Source organism: Trachurus japonicus, chromosome 1 (assembly GCF_045865225.1).
Source record: "Trachurus japonicus isolate A0001 chromosome 1, Traja_1.0".
NCBI lineage: Eukaryota > Metazoa > Chordata > Actinopteri > Carangiformes > Carangidae > Trachurus > Trachurus japonicus.
The window spans coordinates 2,850,776-2,865,755 of NC_140907.1; the positions used below are offsets into that span (position 1 = coordinate 2,850,776).

At 41.2% G+C, this 14,980-nt stretch overlaps 1 protein-coding gene across 1 annotated transcript in view; it reads left to right on the top strand.

The window, feature by feature from the left end:
• pkd1a (polycystic kidney disease 1a) overlaps positions 1–14,980 on the top strand; it is an 87,116-nt gene that overhangs the window by 10,157 nt on the left and 61,979 nt on the right. The window contains exons 2-4 of the mRNA XM_085780281.1: positions 11,406–11,477; positions 11,660–11,728; positions 13,754–13,825. Of these exons, the coding sequence (XP_085636407.1) occupies positions 11,406–11,477; positions 11,660–11,728; positions 13,754–13,825 (213 nt within the window). The remainder of the gene's footprint in view (positions 1–11,405; positions 11,478–11,659; positions 11,729–13,753; positions 13,826–14,980) is intronic.

Genomic DNA, 14,980 nt, shown 5'->3' on the forward strand with positions numbered 1-14,980 from the left:
TTCATAATAACTTTTCATTATAACAATGACCATTATGTTAGCGTTTTGCTGTTGGAATTGTTGCAGTAAGAACTTTAACTCACTTCTTGTCCCTTAAAATACATGTTTTTATCTCACATCAGGGTTTCACCATTTTCCAAATGTGTTGAGTTTGTAATGATTTGCCACTGCTCTGTTTGCAGGTCTGTTTGTGTTTGCAATATGTTACAGTCCATAAACAGAAAAAATACAGAGTCAAAAGTTAGTTTCAGTTACTTGTATGTCATTATAGGCTTACACAGCACTTCTTTGTCCATATACTTACTATGGTGTGTTATGCTTTGATCTACCATGCAGGATTAGTGTTGTGGAGGGGTCGCTCAGCATTTCCTTTTTTTTTTTATAGAATTGGTGATGTCATGGTGACACCACTGGGAGAAGTCAAGAGGAGGGATTTCATTTCTATCCAATAGTTTCCTCAGAGTTGTGGATTGGGGTTGCTCACCTTGGGAAAAGCCTTCCAGTAATATGAATGTTCTTATTGCTGATTTTTATTAATATTGTTGTAGGACGCCCTGCTGTGCTGTTGCTCAGGCTGTGGCAAATGAGGTGTGAATAGCTATAAAAGCAGTCAAATCTTTGCACTGCTGAGAAGAGGTGAGGCTGCACTGCCAAAAAGAACCATCCTTTGTTTAATATGTCATGGGTTAATTTTCTGTTTTATGAATTAGTTTCCCTCAGTGTCAAAGTGTGATATTGATTTTGTCAGGTTGTAGTCTCCCAGTTTTCAACCCAACTTTGTCTCAACTCTGTTTAGCTTGGAGTGCCGTCTGTCTTTGCAGTATTTGTTGTACCACTCCAAATTGTTCAACCTATAGGTTTATAATAAGAATAAGTCATTTTTGCAGCAGTCATGTTTTATTGGTTTGCGCAGTCGTGACTCGGTCAGTAATTCACGTGATGTAATTACATTTTTAAAGGCAAATGCAGAGACTGCTTGCTGAAAAACTGCCCTCAACGGGAACGTGTATCAGCGGTTTTGCATGAATTTACCTCGAAAACAACTCTGTCTCGTAACGTTCCGTTATTATCTCATAGCGTGGTGAATGTGCAGGTCACAACTTGTCCACCAGAGCGTTTTGGAGTTGTTGGATTGTGTATTTGATGAGTTTGACAAGGAAAACCAAGAAATCCCATTAGCCTCTGTAGCGTAGCTCTGAGCAGCTCACGGCTCTGCTCCGCTGTTCTAAAAATAGCTTGCACCGACAATTAAAGATAATGAACCTACTGCTAGAACTATAGGGATTATGGCAATGGGCCAATTTGGCAAAATGTCGAACTATCCCTTTAAATTTAACTTCATCATCAGGAGTATAATTGCATTGATTATTTATTTTATGTCATTGACAGGTCCCAGGCAGATGGTTTTATTCATATTTTTTGCAGTGATCTGGCACTGGGCTCTGGACAGTGAATGCACTAATGAGCAGGGAACCGTCTCAGTCATAGTCACAGTCAACTACACTACCGGTAATCTCAAGAGCTGAACAATGTGTGAACCTCCCCAAAGAGTTCTGCAGTCTCTGCCTCGTGTTTTGATGTGAAGATGAAGAGGAATAGAAAGGGTTCAAGGACAAAAAAGAAGCCTAGAGATCCAATCATGATTATATAAGCTTATAAGACATTTTTTACTTGTTAAAACCCTAAATAATCCATGCCTTATAGAGGAACCTCTTGCATGGAGCCAATTTAAATCTGTCTTTTGGACTGGGTAGTGTTGGGCAGCGAGAGAGCAAGACAAAGTGAAATAAACTGTGGCTGGTGTTCACTGCAGAGGAAACATTTGACTTTTGCTCGAGCTCGACAAAACAACTTAATCTGTTGTCTCCCCATAGTTACTTTATCTACAGAAAGAACTGGAGAGAATAATAATTGGATTTTGTTCCCTGCATTTAGATATAAACAGCCCAGACTACAGACTTGCGGTGTCTGTTTGTGTAGCCTGTTCACTGGGTACAGAGACTCACAGACACAAAGATATTCCAGAGTAACACTCTGTCTCGCTCGGGCTAAACGTTAACATGGGTTTTTGAGGGTGAAAGTGGAAAACTGGATTGTTAGCCTCTAAACTGTGGAATTACAACCTTGCCAAAATTCTAATGAAATGTAAATCAGCAGTATGTTCAATTTTCATTCAGTGTCATGATATCGTTTATATTCATAACAAAAAGCCTGTTTTGCATCTCAGTTTTCAAGTTAAGGAATTCACATTTGGAAGCCAACACTAAACAGGGCATGTACATGCAGCCCCTGTCCTGTGTTATTTTTCATGCAGAGGACCCATGTCTCTGTGTGTGTGTGTGTGTGTGTGTGTGTGTGTGTGTGTGTGTGTGTGTGTGTGTGTGTGTGTGTGTGTGTGTGTGTGTGTGTGTGTGTGTGTGTGTGTGTGTGTGTGGTGGAGGCAGGAAGCCACATTAGAAACCTCTGAAGACCTGGTTCTGTGCTGTCAGGGTGGCTGAGGCTCTGTTGGTCTCCATGGTGTTGAAGGCTTCCTTAACTCCCATATGACACACTTGATTAAAGTGCTCTCTGCTGGCTCTGCCTTTTCTATTTCATTCATTCATCTCATCAGCGTATGAACTAATAGGAGATAAATCAGGCTGTAGTGCCGCTTCCTCCGACTCCCTGCACACACAGTCTGACTGCCTGGGGCCAGATGCATAAAAACCCTGTGTAGGTTCGAAGCTGGAAATATATGCAAACTTAGTGTCAGCTTTACACAGCAGTGCTCATGTGATTGTTTTATGAATTTCAGACATTGTTAAACTTTTCAAGTAGAGGACTGACCTCCACACATGTTGCATTTTAACACCCCGATACACCAGTTTTCAGACCTCACAAAGAACAAGTGCAGCATCACCATGTTAGTGTTGCATTGGCAAGGTCATCCAGCAACACCACATCACCCAGAAAAGAACTGTAAGTTTGTAATCCACTCACTACTCATCCAGCTTCATCGTCAGATCAAAATTTAATTTTGGCCGTCATCAGCCTTAGCTGTGCTTTATGTTGTAGTTTATCGAGTGAAGAACACTCATATACCCCAATACTTACACTTATGCACTTACCCTAACCCTTTCTACTTATAATCCTCCAACGTAACGTGTCACATTTTATAGATGTGAAAACTTGTGTGACACTTGTCTGCGATGGCACAAAATGACGATGAAGTGTTTGACATCTAAATGTAGTTTATCGAGACAAAAAAAACCCCACACAAATGCAGTGGAGTTCACAAACCACAAGCAGTTTGTGTCACAGTTTGCTTATTAATGGCACAACATTTTTTGTGTTATTGTTACTGTAATATCTTTCAGTGAAAATTTATTTATTTTTAATGTGTATATTTCTGAATTTCCCTTATGTATTTCAACCCAGACATTCTTCTGTGTGCATCAGACATAGATTTGTGAACTTTAATATATTATGTGGATTCTTTATTTATACAGAACAACATTTTTTTTTCATATAAAGCTCAAAATATATTTGTAAATCCCTGTGTGTGTTAATTCATTTTTTAGACTTATCTGACTTTATATACTATACTACAGTATACTACTATTAAACTGCTTGCAAGCAAAATGGACCGTAGCTGAGAGTTACACAAAACCCGATGGTACACTAATGCAATTCATTCAACTATTTTAAGAGCCACTCATCTGTATTTGGTCTCTCACTTAGTAGCAAATAGCTAAACTGATTGCACTACAAGGTTAGCAGTGCACTAGAGCTAAACTACAGGTGTTTCTTCTTTATCCCTATGCAATCTTGTCCATTAGCATTTGCATTTTGATTGTTACATTTCCTTGTTTGGCAACTCACCTCATGGCTGCAGCATTGTTTGTGTTGCGTTGGTTGTATGAAGCACATTAGCGCCTGTGAATGGAGAGACGTGTGGTGACTGTATTTTCACATTTTCCATTTCCATTCTCTAGGTTTCTGCCTACCCCAGCTTTAAATGACACATCAACTATGAACAGCAATTTTTGATGTCAAATTTCATGTGTGAATGTAACCTAAAAGAAAAGATAATTGCGTACTATATTTGACATTTAATTTGCACGTTTCTATTGCACGAAGGTGACAATCAAATTCAGGAGGATTGGCACTGTCCTGCATTTTCGTTTTTTCAGTCATATCTCTCCTGCCAAAGTTCAAATGCAAATTGCAGTCACCATATTCATCAGTCATTTATATTTTTATTTGTCAATTCAAAAGACTACGACAATATAATAATAATAATAATAATAATAACTTGTATTTATATAGCGCCTTTCAAAATACCCAAGGCACTTTACATAAGCATGAGCGGGGGTCAGGGGTGGGTAATCTTAATAGAGCATACTGTAGGGTGAGCATGAGAGTAGCTCACACTCTGACCAGGTGCTGTCGATGGACTGTTAGGTGCCGTCTGACTGTTTCAATACAAAATGTCATTGAACCAGAACATTTAGTAGTCGATTCATGGATCAGACACTTGAACAGCATGTTATGTTATAAGTACTGAAACACTGAACAGTTGGACATGTGCATTCAAAAGTTAAAGACAAGGTAATGTTCACCTGTAAAGGTTACAGTGCATTTTAGCTGCATTCTGAAATCTAATCCGAAAGTCGAATATCCCTAACTTTTAGTGAGCACTATATATACACGTGTGTATATATATATGTATATATATATATATATATATATATATATATATATATTTATATTCCTTATGTATTTTTTTTTATCTTACCTGTTGTTGTGAGGTACCTTGTGAGTTTTTGTTCTAACAATATTGATCCACACATCGCAGCAGATGACGGCTCGCGGGTGCTTGTTATATTGCATTACAGGCACTTTTGTGTTGAGTGTTGTGTGACTTCACAGTAGACTGCTGCAGTGTGCAGATGATACATCCACACTGTCAAAAATAAAACAAGACAGGTAGGAGTAGAGGCAGGTCCCACCAGGGTGATGATGTCTTTTCAAAACATTTGTTTCCATTTGCTGCCAAGTTGTCAGGGTTCTTTACCAGTTTTCTTTTTTATTCTTGGTATCATTCAGTTTTATTGTGTGTAGCTAAATGAATAAAACAAGAAACAAAAGAAATGTCAACTTGACTTCCTACTTGATTTTGAGTTTTGTTAAGAGTTTTTCCCGTTGAACATGAATGAAATATGCTTACCAATTTCCATTTTCACTGAAATTATGCTTCACTGAAAATATGAGTAGTTGTTTTCTTTCTCCCTTTCGTAATCACACCCCATAAGTACTTCAGGCTCGAGACCCATTTTTGGTTTAAACCCACAGTTTATGACTTCAAGATAAGTGGGACTCACAGATTTGTTTACAAGAAAAAGAGTGAGCAGTGAGTGAGTGTAGGACAGCGGCACAGATTCTGTGTTTTTACTTTATGTATTGACTGCATGTAAAAGTGTGCATGTGTGAGTGTATCGTTCTTTTAGCAAGTGTGTTAAACCGCTGCACACAGCTGCCCTTCACTTGCCAGCTGGACACCAGACAACCCAGGCAGCAGCAGCTGGAAAAATGGACAGAATGTTCTAAAGGAGAGGAGAGGAGTGTTTGCGACCCAGCCAGACAGACTGTGTAGCTAAATGTTCGACTTTTTAGACCAAATCTCTTTAATCAACAACCCGTTCTCCCCAGCCCCTCGCCCTATTCCCCTAATTTCATTCTCCCTCTCTCCTTGCAGTAGGGAAAGTACCCAGCTACTCCTGAGATTCCGTCCACCCCCTCACCCCTGTCTCAGGCATGAGGTGCTGGCTGGCAGCCCACAGTGGGGTGATTGTTCTCCACTCCTGGCCTGTGTCACTCTTTACCAGTCCACCCAATTTCTCCTCTGCTCCCTTTTCACACCTGCCCTCTTCTTCTTCTTCCACACCACCATCTTTTAAAGGGATACGTCAACATTTTTTTTTTCATGTCTTGCCTCACTCCCGAGTCCATGACAAGCAGATAGACACCATCCTTTCGACTGTGCGTGCAGTAACAAGGGAGATACGCTCCCCATAGAGCTGGCGCACTGCTAATTAGCTTAGCTCAAACGCTGGAAGTGCATGGGTAGTGTTAGCCTGCCTTCACCTAAAGTCATCAGAGAAACTCTTCAGCCGACGGGCCGATCTTCGTCTCAGAGTTGACAAAACTCTCCGGTAAGGCATGTTGAGCGGTCAAATGCCGGTAACGCGACGAGATCGGTCAAAACCGAGGGTTCAAGCAAAGACGATTTATTTTGGTTCAAGTAGCTACATCGAGGGTAGGTTAACTTCCTATTTCAAAGTAAAAGCACAAATTCTATCGTCATGGTTTTCTGTATGTAAAGGGCAATGGGTGTTTTATTTTGTGAAAGTAATCGGAAGTGCGTTGGTCACAACGGCTAGTTTGAGTAGCGCCAAATTTGTCCAAACAAAATTGTAAACAGCTGGTATTTAGACAAATTAACGACACACCGCTGATCTAAACGGCTACTTTCTCACCTAAAAATGTTTGAAATGTCGATAAAGTGATATATTTACAGAGTTTAGCGCTAAAATGAAATCAGCTTCTGACTGCTGATTTCGGCTCGTAACACTATGCACTTCCAGCGTTTGAGCTAAGCTAATTAGCGGTGCGCCAGCTCTGCCCGTATCTCCCTTGTTACTGCACGCACAGTCGAAAGGATGGTGTCTATCTGCTGGTCAAGGCCTCGGGAGTGAGGCAAGACACGAAAAAAAATGTTGACGTATCCCTTTAAAAAATGGTGGTGTGGAAGAAGAAGAAGAGGGCAGGTGTGAAAAGGAATTAGCGGTGCGCCAGCTCTGCCCGTATCTCCCTTGTTACTGCACGCACAGTCGAAAGGATGGTATCCATCTGCTGGTCATGGACTCGGGAGTGAGGCAAGACACAAAAAGAAAATTTTGGCATATCCCTTTAACTTTACTTTTGCTCCGTTACCCTTTTTCCCGTCAGCCTCCTAATAGGTCTGCCCAGCCTCCCACTATAAACAAAGCAGCAGAGCAGAAACAGAAAGAAAAAGAGGAAAGCAACTGATAGAAGTGTGTGGGGAAAGGAGGGAATCAGGCAGCGTGGCTGAGGGGGATGAAAGCGACCACAGAGCAGTCTGTGTTTAGTGGGTTAGTGGAGCACTGGCCTTCACTTACAGGGACTTGGACCACCTCACCACCACCATGCAGCAGATACCAATCGGTCCAGATACAGTCAGACCTACACCAGAGTTTTCATCACCCAAAAAACTCTTTTTGTTGTTGTTGTTGCTGTTGTGGTCATTTTGATATTGGAGACAGAGGTAGTTAAACAGATGTTAGTCTTCTTTAGTGCTTTTCTTTGTCTGTCTTTTTCCTGCAATATTTTTTTGAATTTATATTTTCCTCAATTCATATTTATTGTCATTGCCTCTGCTGAAGTAGTCAATGAGGACTGTGTGTGCGCATGTGTGTGTGTGTGTGTGTGTGTGTGTGTGTGTGTGTGTTCTCATCCTCCAGCTCAGAATGAGTGGCACCAGACAGGCCTTATAAGGAGTGGTTAGATCATTGGCCACACCGTCAGTAAAACAGAACCATATGTGTTTCGTTTGTGTGTGTGTGTGCATGTGTGTGTGTGCGTGCGTGCGTGCGTGCGTGCGTGCGTGCGTGCGTGCGTGTGTGTGTGTGCGTGCGCGCGCTCTGCAGGGTGTGTGAGTGAGTAAGTAAAACCATGTGTGGTCAGAGGTAGCTGAGAGAACAGGAGCCTGCTGCTAATAGACATGGTGAAGGTCACATTATATTGTCATGTTAAACACACATACACACTCTTTCTCTCTTGTCTATGCATTTGGTCGGAAAGAAAATGTTCACATATAGAGGAGTAGTATACACACACACACACCTGGAATTGAGCATTACATAAGAAGAAGGTGTGAGCCTAATGTGTGAATGATCAGCTTGTGGGCGGAGCATCTTTCTGTTGTCCTGTTTCATCTGCTAATGAGTTTAGCAGAGGAGGAGTCTCTCTCTCTTTCTCTCTCTCTTTCTCTACTCCCTCTCTCTCTCTCTCTCCATCTTTCTTACACAGCTTGTCTGGAATGTACAGATGTTTCCTTTTGGGAATGGGCGTCCTGCTCTGTTCACACACACACACACACACACACACACACACACACACAGAAAGAGAGAGAGAAAGATGCGAGTGTATTCCCACACTCTAAAAACTCACACACACATTTCCCTGATGTTTATTGTCCTTTATTAATCACTTTTTTACTGAAAAAAACACTGTCGGTCAAGATATGGATCATGCTTGTACGTAACTTTTTTAGTATTTGATTATTGCAGTTCTGGCCAGGACTATCTTGTTGTCTCTAACACACACACACACACACACATTCATTTTGCTTTTTGTCCTCTCACAACCCCTGGCTTCTTGTCATCTGGCTCCTCATTTTTTCTTCTCCTTTTGTCTCTTGGTTCTCACGTGCAGCGGAGGCTTTGCTGTGAAGGCTCACAGAGGAGACTGAAGCCACTTGACAAGGCTCAGCTCTGTCCCGCCTCCTCCTCTCCCCTCTCTCTTTGTCTTGGCAACTCATCTACACAGTTCAAACAATTCAGTCTTCTCACTCCCTTACTTTATGTTTTGGTTTCACATTGACTTCATCTTAACTCTAGTTGGATTTCTGTATCCTCCTCATACTGTTAACACAGTGTATCCAGTAGCTACAAGTATCTATACCAGAGTTCCCCATTTAGTTTTCGGCGAGGACCAAAGTATGTGAAGTGTGCCAAGGCGAGGGCCAAAAGGTCCGGGGTTTTTTTCCCATTGTGCCAGTAAAAGTTGATTTTTGTACAGATAATGTTGCTGCTATCATTGTTATCATTGTTGATAAAACTGAAGAAAAGCGTAGTACATTCTACAGTAGAAGTAATAACTTAGGCACGGGAGTCTCAAAAGGTCAAACAAGAAAAATTGCACTCCTGAAAAACAGCCACTGCTGCTGTTTAAATCAAATAAAAGCATCCTAGCATTTTAATTTAGAGCAGCCAAATAGAGGTGTAACATAAAGGAAGACAACGAGAAGGGAGAAGTAGTTGTGTGTGGAATATATTCTGATATTCACAATGGCAAAAAGAAATGATGAGCTAGGGACACACAGCAAGAAAGGAGCAACCCTTCTACATATTTGACATATATGCATAACATCAATACCATTTGTGCAGAATTTTAAACCTATCTGCAAAATGTCCACAAATACGTACAGCTGTAAGCAGCATCTGTACAACCCTTCACCTCTAGAAGAGCCCTGAGAGACTGTGAGTCAGACACACGTAAACAGAGAGAGAGAGAGAGAGAGAGAGAGAGAGAGAGAGAGCGTCAGGTGTCACTTTGTCTTTCTCTCAGCAAATAAAACAAAACTCATCAGTCCAGTCACTTTACCACCTTTTGGTGCAGGTCATGTTATTAATCAGCCTTCCTGACTTGGATATTTCACTCAGAGGACTGGCGGATCAGCTGGTGTGTGAAGACGTAGCCTACCGCGTGATGGAAAAAAAAAAAACCAAAAACATAGGCACATAGGTCGACGTACAGAGCTGGGTGAGATCGAAATAAAGTAGAGCAGTGCACACCTTATCTGTTGTTCACTTAGTTTCATGCTATAAAGAGGTGCATCAGTGCCAGAGGTTTTGCTCCTATTGGGGATCCCTGATCTATAATTGGACCAATACATCAAGCTATTTTAGCCTATAGGCTGTCTATTAGAGATACATTAACAAGTGGTATGATGACCAATGAATAGATGGACTTTTTAAATGTAATGCTCTACACAATACATGCAAGGTAAGATTTCTTTAAGGGTCAAGGGTTGTTAGCAAATCATATTAGAGTTTTTACCAGTCTGAAGGTCTCAAGGTTGCTTTCTGATGTGTGATTCAAATGTTTAACATTTAAGATTTAGTTCAGTTATGCTACAAAAATTCCCACACTGTAATTAAAGGTGATTATTTCTGGAAACATTTCAAGGTCAGCACATCAGAAGTCCACTAATAGACATTGATACAGAGAGTGTGAAAACTGGTATTCCTGTGCCGTCATGCAGTAAACATCTTGAACTCTTACCCACCCATTAGGTGTCATCATCTGCATCATTGTTCCTCAGACTTTTGCTTAAAGTCTTCTTTTGTCTCTCCTTCTCTGCACTTGCGATGATGAATTTGTGAAGGTGTGTATGTGAGCGATTATACTAACTGTGTTTTAGAGGACAGCTTAAAGAGCAGCGGGAAGAAAAACAACACCTGATTTGATGAAGTGCAATATGAGTAAACAAGTGGATGATTCAGTTTCCTCCCTCACCATTCTCTACTGCCATTATACCACAGCCCTTCAGACGAGGGTTTATTTCACATCGTTTGATTAAAAAACTAATCTCAGTACTTCAGTAAAACTGCCAAATTAAACTATTGCATTATTAGCCAGCTCAAATGTCCTGATTCTCATAGGTCTAAAGCTGTGTGGTGTCATTTCATACACCAAACTATTTTCTCCTTTAAGTTTGAGAAAATGACATCATCAGCTTTAAATGTCATGAATTACAAACTGGTGGCACATGAGTGGACAGAGTTATGTCGGTTGCATTGCAAGAATTGCAGGATCTAGTGGTTTTGGAGTTGAACCCACTTTAGGGACTAAAAGTCAGAATACTTTGGCCTCTGCTGCATCCGTTTTAGCTGGTTCTTCTCATGTCTCCTGTGAGTATCGCAGTTTTATTGAAATATATTACGAAAAGTGCTGTTTTTCATTATTTTAATTCTAATAAAAGAATTACACATTTCTTGGCGTGTCTTGGTGGGGTTAGGGTCGATGCAATCGTTCTGTCCCCAGTTTGAATGTCATCCCTTCTTGCTCGACACAGTTGATGTCACTGTCAGCCATAATAAAAGGCAATTCTGTGAATTACCTTGTGCCGGTAAAAACATTGAATGAATGTTAACTGAAAGTTAAAGGTTATATACTATTTCTGTTCCTTTAAAAAACTTAAAATAGTCATGACATCTTTAGCCATCAATAGCCGTGTTGTCATGTATCATTGCAAAGGCATTAATAACCAGAAAACGCTCCATTGTTTCTTCTCTAGTATTGTGTTGTTTGGCACATCCACTTACATATTTAGAGTGTCTGGTTTTATTTATCTCCTCCTCTTTTCATATGAGTCAAACTTTTATACTTTCTCTTTCCTTTGCTGTTATTGCATTTCATTTCCCAGCACTTACCTAACCATATTGTATTGTAAAATGCTCTTCTGGTACTATGCATGTAAGTCAATACATGTGTTGTGTTTGCAATCACCTTGACGTAGAAGTCATTTTGAATGTCAATATGTTGGTGTGTGTTTGCAGAGATCTTTCCAAGAACCACATCTCCTCCCTTGACACCAGCCTGTTGGATCGGCTCACGGGTCTCCGAGAGCTGTGAGTACAAACCGTTCTGTCCATCTATCTATCTATCTATCTATCTATCTATCTATCTATCTGTCTATCTATCTGTCTATCTGTCTGTCTGTCTGTCTGTCTGTCTGTCTGTCTGTCTGTCTGTCTGTCCGTCCCTGCATCTCTGTCGATCCATCTAATTCCATGTATGCATCTTTGTATAGGTATCTTCAAGGGAACAGGATCAACGTTCTCCCCAGAGGCGTGTTCTGCTGTAGACCTCTGTCCGTCCTGTAAGTACAAAGGAAGACGAGGACCTGGCTAATTCAAGGTTGCGAGTGGAGGCAGGAGAAAAGTAATGCAGAATGGGGGCGAATGAAAAAGAAAGCAATAGCAGAATAGAGAGAGAGAGAGACTGGGTTTAGTCTGGTTCTAAGTAGGCAGAAATCCCAAGAGGAAACGAACTGGACCAGAGAGCATTCACCAAAAACACACATGCACGCACACACACACACCCACACATGTTTGCACACACACCAATCACGGCACGATTAAGTTCAATTACAGCTTACTGCTCCAGGCTCCCACTACCTCCGTCTATCCCTCTCTCCATCTGTCTATCTCCCCCTTCCTCCATCCATTACCTTATTTCTTCCACCCAATGGCTGTTTAAGCACATGTTTGTGTGCCTGTGTGTGCGTGTGTGTGTGTGTGTGTGTGTGTGTGTGTGTGTGTGTGTGTGTGTGTGTGTGTGTGTGTGCGTGTGCGTGTGCGTGTGCGTGTGCGTGTGCGTGTGTGTGTGTGTGTGATGAGAGAGGACTCTGGTGGTTTCCATCAGTTCCTTCCAAAACCACCACACAACGGCCCCATTATGTAGCCTACTGGATGGAGGAGAGAGGGAGGAGGAGGAGGATTATGGGTGGAGAAGGAAAGAAGGAGGAGGAAGCGAAGAGTAAAGGACAAGAGAGTGAAGAATGGAAACAAAGCTTGGAGAGAAGGAGGGTAGAAACATCAACTGAGTGAAATGTTGTCTGTTACTATATTATAGATGATGTTTTTATGTAAATGTTCAGTTATGCTGTGTTGTGAAGTGCATTCGAAAAGTGTTCAATAAGTCTCATCAATCGACATCTATTTTTGGACATTTATAAAAGGGAAAACTAAAACAGACACTGTGCTATGATTCTAAATTTAGCTCAGGTGCTCGTCCCTCTACAGTATATAAGATTATTGGTTGGAGTCGTCCACCTGTGGTAAAGTCGGCTGATCGGACGTGATTTAGAGAGACAGGATGACATAAGATCTCACAGCTGGCAATGTATATCAGAGCAAGAAACAAGCCACGAGGAGGAAGGAGCTGCCTGCAGAGCAGGGAGACTGGGTTGTGTTTAGACATGTGCCTAGGGAAGACTACAAAAACACTTCTGCTGCACTGAGGGTCCCCCAGAGCACAGTGGTCCATAATTCTTAACTGGAGGAAGTGTGAAAAAGGAGGACTCCTCTCAAAGCTGTCTGCCCAGCCAAATCCATCCATCCCTGCCACACTCCAGTCCTGGCTTTATGGGAGAGCGGCTACAAAGATGCTTCGTTGTCACAGCGAAAGACACATCAAAGCCTGTTTGGAGTTTTAACTGAAAGACTCGGACTGTAGGAAAGAAGATTTCTTCACCTTCACCTTCATCATTCCGTCCCAGCAGTGAGGAAGGCTGGTGGCAGCGTCACGTCATGGTGGTGTTTTTTTGTGGCAGGGAGGGGTGGACTGGCCCAGAGCTCTCAGGACCTGATGACTCACCTTCCTCCAGGACCGTGACACTGAGCCAAGACAACACAGGACCAGCTCAGGGTCACCTCTGTGAAACAAACTGACTGTCCAAGTTGACAAGTCCATGTGTACAAAGCTTGTTGCATTATGTACATACAAGAAGACTTGAGCCTGAAGTTGCTGCTAAATGTCTAAAGAAGTCCTGACTCCCTTTGTTATTATCAGACATTAAGAGGAAAGATGAGGGAAGAAAATAATTCCTTTTTGATTTTAGTATTACACGGTGTCATAAAATGCATAATGAGTAAACAGGATGGGAGGATGACATTTTCTTTCATATTTTGCTTGACTGCTTCTATTTATCCATCTATTGGATAACAATGTACAGTAGAAGAAACTGTTTTACATTCACATAATGACTCTGTTATTGCCTTTTTTATGTCCATGACTAAGAATTCACACTGCATCAATCTTGCCAAAATATAATATGTATGACTGTAAATGTCACAAATAAGTGCAATGAAAAAAGTGATTTGTCTTGTTTTGTTTCCATCAGCGATTTGAGCAGAAACCAAATCACCACCATCGAGGAGAGACTATGTGACAACCTATGCAATTTAACTCAAATGTAAGTAGTCACCTTTCTCTGTTTCTCTTTGTCTTTCCTCTCCCCAAGAGATGAAGAAATATGAAATGGTCTCAATCTCATGAAATTGAACCATATCATCCAAACACACGACATATGGGTAAATTATATATCTGATCACACATGCAGCATTTTTCCAGTTACCTCGCCTACACACGAGATGAATGAAGCGTTATTTCAGACTGGAATGGGAGGTAGTGAGTAGTAATTATCCTCTTCCAGTCTTTGGATGAGAAAAGGTTTGTCCTTGTCCACTTGTCTGAGTGCAGCTAAATGGACAGGAACAGAACATCAATGAAATAGACAGAAGAAACATGTTATGTAATCTTATTGCTCCCTGTCCTGTCTTTCTTTGCCACATCCATCTCTTGCTCCACATATTACTCCCATGTTCCTTCAGTATTTCTTTTTTTTTTTTTTACTTTTCATCTGTCATTCCCATCGCACCTTCTTCTTTTCCAATGATTTCCGACTCTTTCTTTCTCTTACATCATTTAATGACATCGTGTATGGAAAGCACAGGTTTAACAAATACTGTAACATTAAATGCTATCAGTTTCAGTGTACCAGTACTGTTCGTACCAATGACTGTTGTGTCAAGCACTGCTAAAGATGCCTGGTATAAATACCCCAGACATAATCAATACAGAGTAGACATAATGCTTTAATTAACAATTCATTTACACTTAGCTGCAATGCTGTACAGCCGGACACTGCTTCCAGTTGTCCACTGTTGCCATGCTTTTCTAATGGTAAAGAAAATCTGTGAGTGGCTTAGTGTCCTAGCTAACGATACAAAATTTACAAGGTTTTTTGTGGAGGGTTTAAAGGGACAACAAGGAGTTTTGGAAAAGCGAAGCGTTTTCACACTACATTTATGAGCCTCCGTGCGCACCGTAGAATTCTTCGACCGGCGCAAGACGGACTCATGTTTTCATTCATCAAGAATTAAAGTCAGAGGTTCAAAGAGGTTCAGTTACCGTCGTAGTCCCGACCATAAACGGCAATACGGCGGCGTTATTCTCATGAGCGTCCGCGAAACCGAAAGTAAGGAAAAGCTGGTCGGTTCACCCAGCATTTCCACCATTAATTAAAATAACAAAATAACGATAGAGACAAAACGATATATTTATCGAA